Below are 18,358 nucleotides of genomic sequence, written 5' to 3'. Positions count from 1 at the left end.
GTAAGGAGGGTTAAAGATCCCTTCTTTTGGTAATCTTCCGCCAGTGATCAGTCTCCCTTTTTATGAACTCATTCTAGTGCTAAAGTTATAGCTAGAATGGAATTAATTCAGGTAGAGAGATAATGGAGGAATACCTGTTCTTGATCACGTAAATCAGGGTTTCAACCCTAATTTGATGCAGCTCGTTCTAGGACTTGAAGGCCTAGCTTAGGGGGACAACCTTGGCTCATGTTGATGGCTTCCCTTGTTCTGTTTCCGTGATGATTTCCCAACAAGAAGAGTGGTTCTAATCCTTCACGTGAAAGAACCAGAATTCTCCTTTCTTTGCTGCTCGTCAAGATGGAATTGAACCAAGCTTGTTGTTGACGCTGATGATGAAGGAAGACCCTCTCTTTGGGATTGGAAAAGGAGTAAGAAGCTCCTCTTCTTAGTATAGATGATGAGGGATGAATTTGAGTGACGATGGATGGCAATGGAGGGTGAAGGATAGGTTGGATTTTTGGAGTAAACCCTAAACTCGAGATCAAGAGGTGATCTCAACTTGTTTAGACTAGGTTATTCTAAAATATCAAAGCTTACCTATTTCATTCATACTTTTCCCTTAAATAGGTCACGTCATAGAGTTTTAGGGTTAAGGTTACAATAATTCTCCATAATGCCCTTACATATAAAGTAATTAGAAATAACTCCTACTTAAAACAATATAAGAAATAAATCTTACTCAAAGAAATATAATAAATAAATCCTATTGAGTGAGTTGTTGTTGTCTCCTTCGTTGTGTGACTCAGTGTGCTATTGAGTCCACAACATGGTGAAAACAGCAAAGAAGAATTACATACAGTGGGGAGCAGGGTGGTCGACCTCCATTGACGTAATATACGAACAAGTAAGAGTCATAGTGGTGACCCCTGCTATAGTAAAAGTTCGGCAATCTTTTTACACACTTGAATAACATCTTTTCATAGAATTAGATAGCCAGACCATTGTAAGCTATAACATGTAGGTATACTGCTCTGCAAGTATGAATTGAGGAAGCATACCTGATAACCTGCTGACCAGGGATGTAGCTACAATTTCACCAAAGCAATAATGAGTAGATTTGCACTGTATCCAAATAAAAGCAATTTGTTTCCTAGAGCACAGGAAAAACAGCAGAGAAGATCACCTATTCCCAGATTCCGGTAAGCCTCTACTACACCGAGAGTCAGAATATAAACAATTGTGTGATCGGCCCTACAAGAACTGTATCCAACCACATCACTAAGCTGCCACAACAAGTTGACAGTATCACTTAGTTTGCTCCATTGGACATCCAAATCCAAAACCAATGCATTCAACCAATCATCTTCTTAAATTCCATACATAGATCATAAACGACTATTCCACAATTAATAGATGCTAACATTTCCAACCACACCCACTAACTGGGTAATGCCACCATCATGGGTCAAAATCCATAATCTAACCAGTCAGTCTCATGCAATAAGTGGCCTTCAAACTGGGAGGGACGAACAGCCAACTTTGCCAGAGTTGGTAAAAGAAGCCGTTGACCAAACATATCAAGATCACTATAATGCAAAACCATTGCTACCCTTCAGTTGGTAGGTCTTGGTTCTTATATCTGAATGTCTTATGCAGAAATCCACTGAGTACTTTGCCAATCAATAGGATCAATAGCTCAATTTACCTCAGTTTCTCTTGCCAGAAGAGTACGTGCAGTAACAAACCCAACAAGCTCATCACTTTGACTATCAGGTCTACTAATGTCAACAGCTCCCCAAGAAATGATATCATTACCATTTACAACGTTGAGGAAGAATTCAGTCTCATACCTAAGTACTCATTAAACCCTAAACTCTCACATTACTATGATGCTCACTCACCTGATAGGAAACAAAGTAGCATGAATCTGCTCGAGAACTTCAAGATCAGACGGCCATATAAACAATGGTTGGACTATGTGGAAGATTTAAGTTCACCATAGAAAAGAAAATTCTGCAGTCACTCTAGTCCCTATGAGAGGCTTGTCTGTTGAGAGAACAAGCACAACAGTGCATTTATTGCATGAATCAGAATGACCATATAATTCACACAAATATCTCCCAATAAATAATTCTGATGCTTTTGTTCTTTACATATCCTGTGATTTGCAATAAAAAGATTTTCAAACATCAGAAAAAATAATTGATACCCAGGAAAGAAGGTACATGGTAAAAGTAGATATTCAATGAAATTAGTAAGCAATTTTACAATATAATCAATCAGCAGAATTGAACAGAACATTTTCATTAAAATGTTACAAGAAGAGAATCCAAAAAAATAAAAGTAGGTTACGTTTATGTGATCAATCTGATCACAATAGAAGGTTCCAAAGGCCAAAGAAATAAATTATCCAATTATCAAAATCAGAACCCACTTCCAAAATTGTCATCCATCCCAGACAAGGTCATCTATAACTGCCAACAAAAGAGAAGCCTTTCAACGGAAAGCATCAAAATGAGATCATAAACTGAGCATCATGAAACATTACTCCCCAGAGATTCATTTCTGACAGACAAGTGAGCTTCAAGCCTAATGATCCAACCTCTTAAGTGAACGATTACTGCAAAAACTATACTCTGCGGCTCTACAGTTCCTTTGAACCCCAAGAACTCCTCAACTCCCAATAACCAAAATCAACATCTAAAGGTCAAACCAGAGAACAAAACAATTAATCCGCGATACCAAATTCACCCAATCCCAACAAGCCAACCGCTCCGCCCCGACCACCATTCAAGATGCAAATCCTCAGCTTGCAACATATTCAGTTTGGAACAGTTGAATTCCGATAAAGAAACCCAACAGTGATAAAGTTTCAGCACCCGAGAAATCTATAAACTTTCACGCTACCCCAAATCCAAGCCTTCAAATCGACAAATGAGCAACGAAATAATTCTCACCTCCCGACAACAATCTATATATATCCACAGTAAACAGCAACATGATCAAATCACCAATTCCAGTAACCAGACGAACCGAAACTCGAGAAAGAAATGAAAATACTGAAGAGGGGTCCTTGTCGGTGATGCAAATGAGTGCCGAAAGGAATGAAGGAAAGCTAGTACTAGGTGTCCAACCGCGGGATCTTCACTGGGAGGAAAATCAGATGCGACGTTTCTCTCTTGCTTGCTAGAGCCTCAGCTCTTTCAGCATCTGTGCTCTCGTTTTCATCCAACTTGAATTTGTGATTTGCATTGAAAAGAACCATAACAATCAAAATCAGAGACGTTCATTAATTATTTTTTATAAAAAAAAAGTGTTTTTTATTATATTAAATATAACAATAATTAAAGGAATAAGTATAACAAAATTTAAATTCGAAGCGAGGGTCAGGGAGGTTTGAATAATTAATAAAAAAAAATTAACAAAAACACTAACTTTTCTAGTTCCATTTCATCATTTTTTTATGTATTCAATATTTGTGCTAAAAAGTATTTTTTCATAACCTTCATTGATGATAATAATTTTGAAATTTCTTAAAAAACAAATTTTTTTTGAGTAGGTAGTCCCTAAAAATATGAATTTTTGTTTTTAACAAAAATCGGAGTTGTTACTTCTTTACTTCTATTTCATAATTTTTCGTCCACCCAATAACTGAGCTAAAAAAGCTATTTTTGTCAACTTCATTAATATTGTCAAATTTTTACTTAAAATTATCTTTCCAAAGAAATATTTATCTTACTAGATTCAATCTACACTCAAGTCATCAACCCCCTTTGTTAGACAGAAAGATTGCTATTATGGAGGATCATCTCCCTGTCTTTCCATTGAGGAGAAAGGTAGTCTCCCCTCTCCCTCTTCATTCTTTTCTATAAAAAAACCTCTTTTGTAGATGAAACAAAGAAAGGGAATTTATTCTCTCTCATTATTATTATTTAATTATTAATAAAAAAATATATGACTAAGGACCAAATTTGTTAAAAGCTAAACCTAAACCCTAAAGCTACATCATTTTGAAAGGACATATATTGATTCCCTTTGATGTATCCATTCATGTAGGAGTGGGTGTCAACCACCTTAGGGTGGATTGAATATAGAAAAATGTATATTATTTGTTGATTTTTTTTATAGTTAGATCAATAATTTATCAAGTAAAAAATTATTATCTTAAAAACAATTATCACTCACTTAGGATCTAGAGGAGTTCAGGTAAAAACCCGTTGTATTGTAGAGCCAAAAAAAAAAAAAAAAAAAAAAAAACGCATACATTATGACCCACTTAACCAACTATCTTGAGGTTAGTTACATTAATTTCCTATCTTTTCGCTCTATTATTTTCTTAATTCTTTTTTTCACAATAAACCTAATCATGATAAACAAGCTTTATGCAAGAAAACATAATTGACATTGTACTTTATCCCAAATCATTTTTATCTTTCATTCTTTAATGACCATGAAAATTTTCATGTGCAAACAAGGGTAACTTAGGGCATGTTAGTGCTTTTTCTAAGAAAAGATTTTTAGGAATTGCTAGAAAATCATTTCTATGTAGAAAATCATATTCTAGGAAACACATTTTTGCTTGAAAAATTCTTACTTGGAAAATTGAATCATTTTCCAAGTAAAGCTTTCCAACCATGATAAGTTGGAAAATCACTAGTGGGAAAACATCAAGCTAACCTCATTCTTGCTTGACTTAATTCTTTCGTGACATTGCAACAATAGTCTTCCTCTCCATACGGATTCTCCCATCAATATTGCGATGTTGCTCTTCCTCTTTAGACACTACGATGTTGTCTTATCCCGAGGCTATCTCTTCCTCTCAATGTTGTCTCTTCCCATCCTCAATATAGGTAATAGTTATCTCTCTCTTTCTCTCTCTCCTCTTTTCGCTTCCTCTCCTTTACCCCTATGTTTTCGTTCTCAATAAGATTACCAATAATATCGAAACATTTAAAAATTATATGGATAGTATTGAATGTGAGAACTAATCTTTTTTCAAAGATAGGTAATACTACAGGATGGGTAGAATGAAGGAACAAAATGACTTTTCTTCTAAAATCCTTATTCTCTATCCATATTTAAAAAAAAAAATCATATAATTTTCTAATAAGGCACTAATAAGATTTTATATTGAAAGTTTCTTGGAAATATATATCCCATGAAAAACATTTCTAACTTTTCCTGGGATATAAATTTCCAATCAATCAAGGGCACTAACGGGGCCTTAATCTCCTGCAATTTTCAGTATCAGGCTTCTGTAGCATGGTAGCTGACCTATTTATCAGCATTTTGCCAAGATATACTCCGAGAGCTCTTTTGCCTACAGATCAGCAATCTTATATAGAACGGGCAGGGCAAGAATCCAAGAAGCTAAACATTCTTTTGAAAGTCACATATCCACAACTAGCATCTAGCGAACCCGTTCCAGAAGTCATCCCTCAGACTGACATAAGCAGCAGCATTTACTTGTTCTGTAGTCGATGGCCATGATTCATATGAAAAGCTGTGCACGATCATATTTGGCAACTGCACTATACAATACCATCCACTCACCATTTCAGAGGAAACAATACAAGAAGCCTCAAAGTTTGCCCCAACAAAAACTTAATAGCTAAAGCAAATCAGGGAGAATTACAGCCACTATCTTCACAAAGAATTAATTATTAAGGGAAGCAGCATTCCGAGCTGCTTGATCTGAAACTGCAGCTAGGCCCTGCAGCATTCTCACAATCCCAGTTGTGTCTTCCACATAGTATTTGGCTTTGCTTGGTTTTTGACCAACCGTGCAAGCAAATACTTCGGCCACGGGGGATAAAGATGGCCCTGCCATGGTACCGGTGAAGACCTCAAACATGTCTTCATCTGAACGGTCATCTCCAATGCATAGAATGAAATCCGGTAGCATGCCTTTCTTCCGCATGGTTGATACCAGACGTTCTGCAACATGGCCCTTGTTTACACCCTGCATGGTGCACATTTTACTCAACCGAAAGGAAGGGAGTTAGAAAACATAAAGCAGATAGATACACCTGATAGTCCAAAAAGCAGATAGAACACCTGATAGTCCAAAAAGCAGATAGAACACATTATAGTCCAAAATCTAAAAAAAAAAAAAAATAGAACAATCCTTCGTCTTCAGATCAATGGCTTTCAAGTTTCACCTCAACCATTAGATCCTCATTTTACTGTTTAGGGCTGTCAAAGTTTGAGCTTTTGGACTGTGATCTCCCCTATGATGGGCAGAATGTTGCACAAGCACTTTAGGGGTCCTTTCAAGGGGTAAGTCTAGTAGTAACCAGCACGCACCAGTACTTGTCGACTCTGCTAAATTAATTTAAGCAATTAGGAGAGAGTTTCTGACCTGCGGCTTGACTTCTACAATATGTTGACCACTTTTGACTGAAACAGGTTCATTGGCAAGGACACTCTCAAGATGATCAAGAAGTTCTTTAGCTTGGCATGACCCAAAATCTGGATCAGCATACTGATAATGCCATACAAGTGCACTTTCTTTGGTCTCAATGGTGGATCCATCTGTTGTTTCAGTATATAATTTCATCACAGGTTCAGCAATTTGTTTCCAGTAGAAGTCAGCTGTGGGGAAGCAAGTTTCCCATTCTGCAACATGCTTCAGCCTGAAAATTGATAGTTAGGAAACAGTCTTCTTGCAAGCAAGCAAACGATATATGGGTTTCAACGAATAAATATGAGATTCCTTGCAGTCTTTGTTGATTTTTAAAACTCTCCAATTCCTGCTTTTTTCGAGAATTCATACCTGCAAGGTCTGCAAACTGTATTAAATACATCAAGTGATTCCTCAAATCCTGTTCAACATTTTAACTTCTAGATGTTTGGTAAACTCAAAATTTCTTAGTTTAAATTTTTTTTCTTTTCTCATTTTGAAGATGGTAGGTCCAAGATTCAGTTTGTACTTTCAAAAATACACTGGAACTACATTAAGATGACAGATCCAGTAGTGACTGGGTGTCTTGTTCCTAAGTATTACTGAGAATTCTTTCTTTAAAAAAGATTTAAAGGTTTTGCAACACTCAAAAAATGTAATATTATCTCATATATGTCCAAACCACCCTCATCAACTCAAGATGATCTCAAAGCTTGAAATATTAAACATACCACTAGAGAGCAACTTACCTCATGAAGTAGCCATGCTCAGCTGCAATTCCAAGCTTTTCGCAAGAAGAAAACCATTCAGACAGAGTGTTCTTGTCCCTCCCACTAACAAGGAATACGACATTCTTTGGGTCATCACACAAGTTATTCAAAATTCTGATATCCTCGGGATTAGGGGTCTTGTTAATGGATGTCTGAGGCATAATAGTACCATCATAGTCCAACAGAATGGCCCTATTCTTTGTTCTCTTGTAAGCAGAAACTATATGTTCAACTGACAGTTTCCTGAAACTTGGGTCAAGTGCTATAACCCTGAAGCCTAAGCCAAAACCAATGCCCCAGCACCTCCTCCTCACATGGTCCCTACATGCCCTCTCCAGATCCTGCAAAAAGCTATGGGCCCAATAGGCTACATCATGAGTACTTACATATCTATAATGTTTTTCATGTCTCAATTCTTTCTCTGATTCAGACATCTCCAAAGCCAAGTGCATTGCTTCAGCCACAGCATCTATGTTCCAGGGATTCACACGAATGGCACCACTTAATGACGGTGAACACCCAATAAACTCTGAGAGTACTAACATACTCCTTTTGGGGACAGTGGAACCGAGTTGTAATAGTGCATCTAGTTTACTGTTACCCTGCCGGCTAACTATATATTCGTATGGGATGAGGTTCATTCCATCTCTCACAGCAGTTACCAGACAGCACTCAGCAATCATATAATATGCAATTCTTTCATAAAACTGAAATGGACTATCAATTAAAACAACAGGCTCATAACCAGGCTGGCCAAATTTCTCATTTATTCTCTTAACTATAGAGTACGTCTCAGACTGGACCTCTTGTACATCTTTTCCTCTTCCTCTAGCAGGGTTTGCAATTTGCACCATCACAACCTTCCCTCTGAAATCTGGGTGTTGTATTAGCAGCTGCTCCATAGCTAAAAGCTTTAAACTAATCCCCTTAAATATGTCCATGTCATCAACCCCAAGCAAGACAATCCGATCCTTAAACTGGACGGACAGGTTTGCTATTTTAGCTTCAGTCTCAGGGAGATCCATCACTGATTTAAGCTGCCCCAAGTGTATTCCAACAGGTAAAATTTTAATGCTGACCGTTCGACCATAGTATTCCAGTCCAATATAGCCCCTTTTAGAATGATAAGCAAGGCCAAGCATTCTGCTACAACAAGAGAGAAAATGTCTGGCATAATCAAATGTGTGGAAGCCAATAAGATCGGAATTAAGTAATGCCCGTAGTAGTTCATCCCTAACAGGAAGAGTGCGGTAAATCTCGGATGAGGGGAACGGGCTATGAAGGAAAAAACCAAGCTTCAGCCGATTGAACCTCTTCCTCAAGAAGGTAGGAAGAACCATTAAATGGTAATCATGAACCCAGACAAAATCATCGTCTGGGTTAATCACTTCCATCACTTTATCTGCAAAGATCTTGTTAACTGACACATAAGCTTGCCAAAGTGACCGATCGAAACGCCCGCCCAGATCCGGCGAGAGGGGAAGCATGTAGTGAAAGAGAGGCCAAAGCTGTTGTTTGCAGAACCCATGGTAGAATTTGCTAAAGAGGTCAGGAGAAATAAAAGCAGGGAGACACTTGAAGGTCTCAAGAAGGGTTTGTGACACATCATCTTGTTCACTTGGGTCAATTTCTTCTCTGAGACAACCCACATAGATCACCTCAGCATCCTCTCCAAGACCATCCTTGAGCTGCAGGAGAAGAGAATCCTCATCCCAACTGAAGCTCCAACCCTGGTCATCAGGTTTTCTATGGACTCGGAGTGGGAGCTGGTTTCCCACGATTATAATTCGCTCTTGAGTGACGGAAGATGGGGCATCAGAGCCTGCACTGTTTGAGTTCTCGTCATCAAGTTCCGACATGATGCCAGCCACTGTCATTACTCTTGGGAGCCTCCTTCCCATTCCTACTCGACCGAAGGTTGGGGAATCACCAGAGGTAAGCTCCAAGAGATTAGAGTAGGACTTCGAAACCATTTTGGAAGAAAGAGTTAAGCACCCAACTATTTGAAAAGAAAAAGAAAAAGAAAATCTCTACGGTCCTCTACTCCAAAGTCAGAAATCAAAGGAGATCAAATTCCTTTACTTTGACGGCTAAATTGGTTTTAGATCCACAAACAGGGCTTCGAATCCGTCATTTAGCAAATTTAACAGAATCCAAGTTCCACCAACAACCAGGCAGCATGGTTGTCGTTTGATCGAAAGCTTAACGACCTTAGCAAAAATGGGGTTGATTTCCATCTTCAACCTGACAAAGGTAAGACCTCTAAAATTCACTAGTCTGAAGAAAAAATTAAAACAGTCAACCAAGAACAAATTCTACAGAACGCCGAAGTACATTTTTCAGACAGCTTTTTACACTTACCCTACCAACAACATCTTGGAATTTCAATATGCAGAACTAACCCAGACTCCATCAACCACTACTGTACTCTTGTACTGTTCTGAGACCAGAAAGGAAACTGATGTTAATCATTCACAGTTGATCAAGCAACACAACTATCAAGAAATAGTATAAGATGGTTCATCCGCGAACTAAAGCTAATATAAAAAAAGTTGAAAAATTACAATCTGACTGAATGTGTAGAAGGTATCACGCAGGGGGACATAAGAACAAAAGCTTGGAAAACGCGAAATAGGATTTTAAGCCATGGCAGGCTCTTACCCTGAGAGATTCTGTTGGGAGAGAAGAAGAATAAACAGACCCTTTTTTTGTGTTACTTTCCCCACGATTTCCTCTCTCGCTCGCTCGCTCGCTCGCTCGCTTTTTGCATTTTATTGGAGTGATAGAAGCTTTATACAAAGCATTTGATTCTCTCACTTTTAGAGTGAGGCAGACAAATGTACAGTAATTAAATCCACTGGCAACCATGGTTGATAGTTCCATGAAAAGCAAGGTTTGAGGGCCTTAACTCTGGGCGCCATTTGTTGGTTTGTGCTTGGGCACAACCGGCTTATAAAGTGGATTTGGCCGAACTTTTTATCTCTGGTTCTTTACCCTGGCTTAATAATGGCACCTCAATTTTCATCCCGGTGTCCAGATTCAGAATTAAGATGTCAAGAGTTAAACGTTCATCTGCACAACGTTTCAGCTCATTAATTCCTCCATTAAAGTACTCGAACTACTTTTAAACTTTGGTAAAAAAATTAAGACTTTTACCTTTGATGGAACTTGTTTTTGTTATGAAATGACGAACCCATTAGAGTTTTGAGTGCGGATTTTTCAAACAATGATCATCTACGACTTTAGTGTTGATCAGACTTGTTTTAGTTATTAAAGTGAGGAACCCAATACAGCTCTGAGTGCGGAATCTTCACACAGAGCAACCCAGTTTGTCAAACAAACATTAGATTCCAGTTTTCTTTCTGAACCGGGAGAGAGTCATTTAAAGAGGTGAAATAACATACAGATCAGCACAAATTTGCAGAAGAGATTAATCCATGACAGATTAGGTCCCATCCAATACTTATTCACATTGTAGTTGGTGAAAACTAATTGTTTGCTACCCCAATTGAAGTTCAACTTTTAACTCCATCCATAATATATATATATATATTGCATTTTGAGGGATGTCTATAGTACCATTTGTATAGAAAAAAATCCAATTAATATGTACTGGAGCACTACAATGAAGGTTATAAGGAACCTAATTAACAATCTAGATTCAGATCATTAATGGTCCAAAATCAATCCTGATTTGATGAAAAAATAACATTAAACCAACTTAAATATTTTGAGTGTTTGATAAGGTTAAATACTCCACAAGTGGGAAATAGTTAATAATATGAAATGACAAATCATTGAGGGATGATAAATCATTAGGTTGATGTCACTTGAATAATCTTCAATAGCAAGAATCCTAGATTCTCATTTCCAGTCAATTAGGTAATGTCACATAACATACTCACCCCAAGTGCAAGTGGGATAGTTGGATTTTGATGAGAAATCAAAAGGCAATTGCAACCTGGAAAGTTCATTTTGACAATCTCAAAGAATACCACTTTATACACATCAACTTTATCACAAACCATGATACAAATACCGACAGGCCAAACCCTTATTTTATTTTATTTTTTTTCAGTTTTGTTCTTCTGTGCAAGAACAGTTTCCCTGAGCTGCCACAGGAAGAAAACGACACACCACCTTCCGCTCATCACTGTCTCCCTTCCCATTCGCAGGGAAGCATGCATCGACCTCAATGATTGAAAACCATTGAAAGACTCTTTTTGCTTCTGTGCAACAAATCCTTATAAAAAAAAATTCCTTGTAAACAGTTCTGCTTCTGTTAAGAAACAGCACTTTTCAAGACTTCAACACTGAGGCAAACATGAGATGGTGAATACATGATAAGTTAATATCGGGAAGCAAAAGGGAAGGTTATTTTCTATCAGGAAATGGGTCTCGACTTTCGGCTTTAATGATTGAAAATGTGAGTGTTTCTTGATACAAACGGGAGAATTTCTGGGCCATCGTTAGCTGGACAAAAGAATCCCAGTGCTTGGATCAGCTTATTTCAGCCTTCAGTGACTGCAACCCTCCTCGACTGGGACCCTGATGTTGAGTGTTGCCATTATCTGCACTTTCTCTCTCTCCTGTCGGAATGGGAAGAGGCCGGAAATTCAAGCAAGAGAAGTTACCGGAGTTGGACAAGAGCTGGACAGTCAAAACTCCTCAAACCCCTCACTGAAGAAACCGGTATTTGCGGAACCCTGTCTGGAAACCTCTCTTGCTTCCTGCTCGTTTTTTCTCCTCTTTCGCTACCGGAGACCTTTTTCCAATTTCTGACTTCACATTGAACAAGCCGAAAGTGTTATGCACACAATAATATAATTATTTTAATTATTTTTTTAATTTACTTTATTTATTTCAGTTTTAGGCTATAGGGATATTTTTAGAATATTTTATTTATAAGGGTATTTTTGTAATATTTTATATAAACCTTAACGGAGTGAACCCTATTTAAGGGTTAAGAATAATGAGAAAGACAAACATTGATTTTAGGTTAAATTTAGGTTAAATATACTTGGAACTCTCCTTACGAGTTCTAGGGTTTTCAAGCTTCCCTTTAGGCTTGATTTTTGTCTTCCTCTTCTTCCTCCCTACGAATCCTGATGTCAGATCTGGGACCGTAACAACTGGTATCAGAGCGAGAACACAATGAGTCATTCTATATCCCCAGAAAAATGGATGGTGATGCACAGAGAAATATCCCTAAAAGAATGGATGGCAATGCACAGAGAAATGAGAGAAATGTGGTGGACTGGCATTGAAGAGGAAAAAATACGGGAATGGCGTACAAATTACGTAAAAAAATTTCTTGTAAGGAAGCAAAAGGCTGCCGCATAAAAGGTCATACGCTCTCAAATCTCTGAGCACGACAACTGCACACAAGAGGTAGTAGAAGCTGTCTCGGACGGGCAGAACAAACAATGGCCAGAAAAATAAAAAATTTCGTCTTCTTTACCGGCCGAAGTCCCTGCGGAAGATTTGGGTGCGACCTCAAATCTGAAACCAGGAACCATGGAAATCTTCGAGAAGGACACAAATCAGATTTCAGACTCAGGCCTTCTCCAATCAAACGGTGGGGACCCCGATTTTTGGAAATCAAAGGGGCATTTCCCAACCCCCTTATCACTGGAAACCAGAAGTCTTCCACAGGCGACACAAATAAAATCACCCAGCGGAGAAGCCCCTAAGGGGTGTTGCTCGCCGTCGGAGAAAGCTCAGCAAGCACCCAACCGCAACACTTTTCCGTTGGGGTCAGACAATTTGGCAGCCGGCATGGTGCGGAGCAAAAAGGAGAAAGGGCACCAAAACGCCTCCCAAACCATGCAACGGAAAATCCACCAACGGGGACACCTCGGCGTCCTCCTGTTCTCCACTGGAGGAAGAGGAGGCTCCATCAGCGCCGTCAGAAACAACTACGGTGGGATTGGACTTCTGGACACCACCTCTCCCTCACAATCTCTCTCTCGGCAGTCCAATGGGGCAACATCCTCACCAAAATTGGGGGGTAAGCTTCGGAAACACCCACGAATTTTATGTCAAAACGAGTCCTTCATGGCTTTGAGGTGGCTATAAGGGGCTGAGCAACAACAACGCTGCTCGAAAATTGGGGACGAAGGTTCTCTGTTTCAGGAAGCAGAGAAACAGTGCCCAAATGAGGAATTTTGGCTTGGGTATATGCAATTCGAGATAAAAAATTTCGAAGGATGCCGGGATCTGTAAAACTAATTTTTTGTGGACATCCGATTTTTTTTTTTTGGTGGCTTTGTTTTTCTGTGGATGCGCACAGTTCCTGTGCGGAGGTGAGTTGTCAATTTGAAGATGGGGGGTTTCATTTTCTGGATCCTAAGTATACTGCTCGATCACAATTTTTTTTTTTGGATGTTGTTTTATTTTTCTCCTGCTGAGAATAGCAGCAGGGAGCCTCTTCCAATTTCTGCTGCACGTATGGATGAAGGGCATGTTTCATATTCTTTGCTGAATGGTGATAGAATGGAGATAATTTTTTTGTGGACGAATTATAATGTGGTGCATGCTCCTAAAAGCTGTGTTGAATGGGATCAACAAGTATATTTTGTTAATGAGAGAGTCCTGAATTTAGCAGCAGAAATTCAAAGGTTCCATATGATAGAAGTATCCCTTGAATGGGCTTATAGTGGTGAACGAACTAAGGTTCGTATAACTAGAGACTTTCTCTACAGTTCTTTGGAGTGTTTCAAATTAGTTGCTGCTTACGAGAACGTAATCAGGTTGCATATTTTCACTTTGAACGACTACAACATCCGGTTTGTGTTTTTCTTCATTCATCACAAATTGCAGATTGCACTTGGGTTTTTGGTTGCAAATGTTTTCTCCAATGTAAAATTTGTTTTAGTTATTGGCTTTGTGTGGGTCTTTGGACCAGGACTATTGGGAGACTCTCTATTTCAATTTTTTTTGTTGAAGATACAAGCTTCTCAAGAGACTGGGGTTTAGTGATGGAGATCTTTCCTGGTTTTTCTCTATACCGAGGTGTATATGAGTTTGCACCGTATGCCTTTACTGGATTCTATTGGAATTTCTAGAATGCGTTGGGAATTTCTGAATGTTGTGTCCTAGAATGCAATGATTTTGGGACACTGTACTTCAGGATGTCCTGCAAATGCTCTAACATTAGTTGCAGCAATGGTGGGACAAGGTTCCAGCACCAAACCAGGTGCCAAGACAACATCAAAAGATAAAAGGTGGACCACTCAAGTTACCCTTATGGGTCTACTAGGAGCTTGTGTTTGTCCAGGATTAATGTTAGTAGGCCAAACGTCTTTTCAAGAAATGTTGCCTAAATATCACTCTAGGCCCAAGTTTGCACTGAAAGGGATTAAGGAGTACATCTCCATAATCAACTTCCACTCATTTGCTGAATTGGCCGGTCGCTATGTGGATGTTTGGCATGCCATGATAGTCAGATTCTGCCAAACCAGGAACGTTGGGGAAGTACTGAGTGTCTTTAAGGAGAGGGCAAAATAGCAGAGGAGGAAATAGGAGGCAACTGTTGGTTTTGCAGCCCTTAAGCTCTTCCACAACTTGTGGTGTGCTGTTGCTATTACAGTGCAAAAATGGACTCAACCGGCCAAAATAGACAACAGAAAACTTATTGGTCCATCTTTAGGCCAGCAACATAATCATGTGTATTGGAAATATAGAAGTTTTACCTATTGTTCCAGCGCAATCCAATGCATTGCTGGATTGTATATCGTTGTTTTGACACTGCAGCAAACAGTCCTACCACTTGCAGGAACTCTTATATGGCAGGTGCGGAAGTTGGTCACTCTAGGATTGGCATGGTGCAAAATGACATAGTCAAGCTTTTTGACAGTTTGGAACATTATGATGATGACCACGCATAACTGAATGTGACAGACTTTCAAATCAGGTGCCCTATGAAGGACATAAAGTACAACAAGGAATGGGCTGACATAGTTATCACTTCTTTTGGATTTGATAATCAGAAAATTGTGAAGTGCATGGGTGGCGCATATGCTGATGCTAACAATTCGGTGCTGAACAAAGCGCACGATGCCCAAGTTGTTAAGGGATCCAGGGGTTATGATACCATTCTGCCTACTCTTCTTATTCATAATAGCCAGTGTCAAGGGACGTTAGAGGAAGGTGTTGTACTGAAGGCTATTTGTGCTGGGTTTGAGGAAACTATTGAATTTGTTGTTTGTTTGAGTAATGATATTCAGAACAATGAATGCTTGAGCATCAATGGGGGTTGGTGGCGAGATAAAATGGTGAATATAACAGCTTGCAAGGACACCTTCCGTGGTAGAATCTGTGAGTGTCCCTAGCTAGAAGGAGTGCAGTTCAAGGGGGATGGTTATAGCCATGGTGCAGCAAGTGGGCTTGGACAATGCAAGCTAAACAATGGAGGCTGATATGCTCAGTGTTTACGGCCATGATACTTTCGTGGAGTATGCTGGACAATTGGCTGAACATGGACTGAGTCCAAAGAATGAGGTTATCAGGGATATGCTATTTTTTTCCAGTGAGGCAAATGCTGGGGCAACTCCCCCAAAGGCTGTTAATGCTGAAGCAGCAGTTACCAGTTTGGCGTAGGTGACACAACTCAACTTGTTGTTCGTTTTCTTACCCGTATTGGGGTATGCTACAAACAGTGATGTGAAAAAAAAATTTTTTTACTACTCGGGGGGAATGCACTAGCGTTGGGGCATCCAGAGAGAGGACACAGCTCCGCGGATGCTACTTGTGCATAAGCGATGACGTCGGCATACAGATCCTACTTTCAAGCTTGAGGACAAGCTCGTTCTTCCAGGGAGGGTGTAATGTTATGTACACAATAAAATTATTATTTTAATTATTTTTCTTTAATTTACTTTATTTATTTCAGTTTTAGGCCATAGGGGTATTTTTGGAATATTTTATTTTTAGGGGTATTTTTGTAATATTTTATATTAAACCCTAACAGGGTGAACCCTATTTAAGGGGTAAGAGTAATGAGAAAGACAAGCATTGATTTTAGGTAAATTTTAGGTTAAACAGGCTTGGAGCTCTCCTTACGAGTTCTAGGGTTTTCAAGTTTTCCTTTTGGCTTGATTTTCGCCTTCCTCTTCTTCCTCCCTATGAATCCTTGTGTCAGATCTAGGACCGTAACAGAAAGTTTCATGAAATCGTCAAGACTCTGTTGAGGGCTCAATAGCACACTGAGTCACCCAAAAGAGGAGGCAATGACTCACTGAGTTTATTACTTTTAAATTTTATATTTTATTAAGTATATTTTTTCATTAATTATGTAATGAGCAAGGACGTAGGGGCAGAATTGTTATTTTTAGCCCTAAACACCTATGGTGACAAACCCTATTTAGAGGGTAAAGAAATAGAGAAAAGGCAAGTATTGAATTAGGTTAAACAGGGTTTAGAGTTCTCCTTGACGAGCTCAAGGGTTGAGAGGTCTCCTTGACGAGCTCTAGGGTTGGTTCTCTTGATTTGAGTTTTGTTTCTTCTCTCTTCGAATTATGCTTTGCATTGATATTATTCAAGATAAGGGAGAGGGACTTGAGTTACTATTTTTTGAGTACAAGGAGGGGCTTTAGCCTCTTCCACGTTTACAGCAGCAAGAGGGAATAATTTTCCTTCAATCCGAGCAAGAAAAGGGAAGTCTTGAGTCCCTAATCGAGCAACACATCTAAAAGAGGCAGCTTTAGCCTCTAACAGAGTAAGGGAGGGTTAGCAAGTCCTAATCTATCCTACGTGGGCAGCAACAACCTTTCTAGAGGGTCCTACCCTCTTAGACGTGAGCAGTAAAAAGGGTATAGCCCTTCCTGGCTGAGAACAACAAGAGAAGTATTTCATTTACGTAGAAGACTAAGAAAAGGAAACTCCTTTTCAATCCTACCAAGAACAGGTAAGGAAAGGCGGTTCTTTTCTTCATTATCGAGACCAAGAACCCTAATACAGTGTCGGATTCACAATTACCTCGTTGAGTTACTAGATCCATAGCTAGGGACCATAACAACTTGGTATCAGAGCAGGATAACATAGTGAGAACAACATTAATGAGTTAAAGGATTTGGTGCTTAGAGTTCAGCAAGCACAGACAGAGATTGATAGAAAAATTGCTGTAATGATGGAGCAGATAGTAAAAATTATAGATATGAATATTCAGATTGAGAAGCTTTCTGGGATGATGGGAATTACGACGATTGGAAGGAACTCAATTCCGGAACAAAGAGGAGAGGATAATTCGTACAACAGAGGGAGAGATCAGTTTGTTGGGCGCACTAGTTTTCTTAGCCAGATTGGAAAATTCAACCAGGGAGGAGGCACCATACCAAGGTATACAAAACTTGATTTTCTTACTTTTAATGGGTCAGAAGATCCTTTGATTTGGTTACATAGGTGGAAAAAAAATTTATCCATCAAAGAACAACAACTAATGATATGGTAGGGCTGACCGCTTTCCACTTGCTTGGGGAAGCACAACTTCGGTTTCATCAAGTTGAGTCAGATAGATTAGTGTTGGATTGGGAAGAGTTTAAAGAATTATGCACTATACAATTCGGTCCTCCAGCCCACAACAACTCCTTGGGGGATTTGTTGTTGTTACGACAAACTGGTCCAGTGGAGCTCTATCAAAAACAGTTCCAGGAAAAATTGGCAAGAGCTAGCCGAATGGTTCGCGTAGACCAGCAAGTCAATTTATTTACATCGGGCCTTAATGATTCATTACGGTTAGAGGTGGAGCTACATGCACCTATTGACTTAGCGCGAGCAATGAATCTAACCGCGCACTGGAACTTTGACAAAAAGTTCAAAACAGGAGGCCAGCTTGGGAACACTTCCACTAGCTGGTAAGGGAGGGGCAACACTAATACTCAACTAGCTTCTCAGGCAGGGCAACAAGTCAAAATTATCCCAGTATTAATCCTACAGTAGATACACGGCTCAACAACACACCAACCCAGTATATTAGGAAATTAACTAGTGGGGAGATGGCGGAGCGCACAACAAAGAACTTATGTTACAATTGTGATGAAACATACAGGGCATGCCATAAGTGTAAACGGTTGTTCTGGTTAGAGGTCGATGAAATCATAGAAGATATCACATAACCACTACAGATTGATACTACTGAGGAGGATCCACCAGAAATCTTTCTTTATGCCATTACAGGACATAAATCCGCCAAACCGATGCAAGT

General features: G+C 39.2%; 1 protein-coding gene and 1 pseudogene across 2 annotated transcripts; both read right to left on the bottom strand.

Moving 5' to 3' along the window:
• Window positions 1-734: 734 nt before the first annotated feature.
• LOC137948884 (histone acetyltransferase MCC1-like) lies at window positions 735-3,110 on the bottom strand (annotated as a pseudogene).
• A 2,406-nt stretch (window positions 3,111-5,516) lies between these two features.
• On the bottom strand, window positions 5,517-9,948 carry LOC137947891 (alpha,alpha-trehalose-phosphate synthase [UDP-forming] 5-like). 2 transcript variants are annotated; one of them, XM_068793717.1, is made up of 5 exons: window positions 9,817-9,948; window positions 9,517-9,595; window positions 7,135-9,399; window positions 6,344-6,617; window positions 5,517-5,944 (listed from the first exon to the last, which is right to left on the bottom strand). In XM_068793717.1, the coding sequence occupies exons 3-5, from the start codon at window positions 9,126-9,128 to the stop codon at window positions 5,639-5,641; spliced, it is 2,574 nt and encodes an 857-aa protein (XP_068649818.1). In that variant the 5' UTR covers window positions 9,129-9,399; window positions 9,517-9,595; window positions 9,817-9,948; the 3' UTR covers window positions 5,517-5,638. The 2 variants fall into 2 exon arrangements, with proteins under 2 accessions (XP_068649818.1, XP_068649819.1); XM_068793718.1 differs by lacking the exon at window positions 9,817-9,948 and adding an exon at window positions 9,720-9,795.
• Between the last annotated feature and the right edge of the window lie 8,410 nt (window positions 9,949-18,358).

This window comes from Aristolochia californica, unplaced genomic scaffold (genome assembly GCF_029961685.1).
Source record: "Aristolochia californica isolate CCGP_79_NKW_82.1479 unplaced genomic scaffold, dmAriCali1.0.hap1 SCAF_13, whole genome shotgun sequence".
Taxonomy (NCBI): Eukaryota; Viridiplantae; Streptophyta; class Magnoliopsida; order Piperales; family Aristolochiaceae; genus Aristolochia; species Aristolochia californica.
The sequence above is the reverse complement of the archived record's forward strand: the minus strand, read 5'-3'. Positions and strand labels throughout refer to the sequence as shown.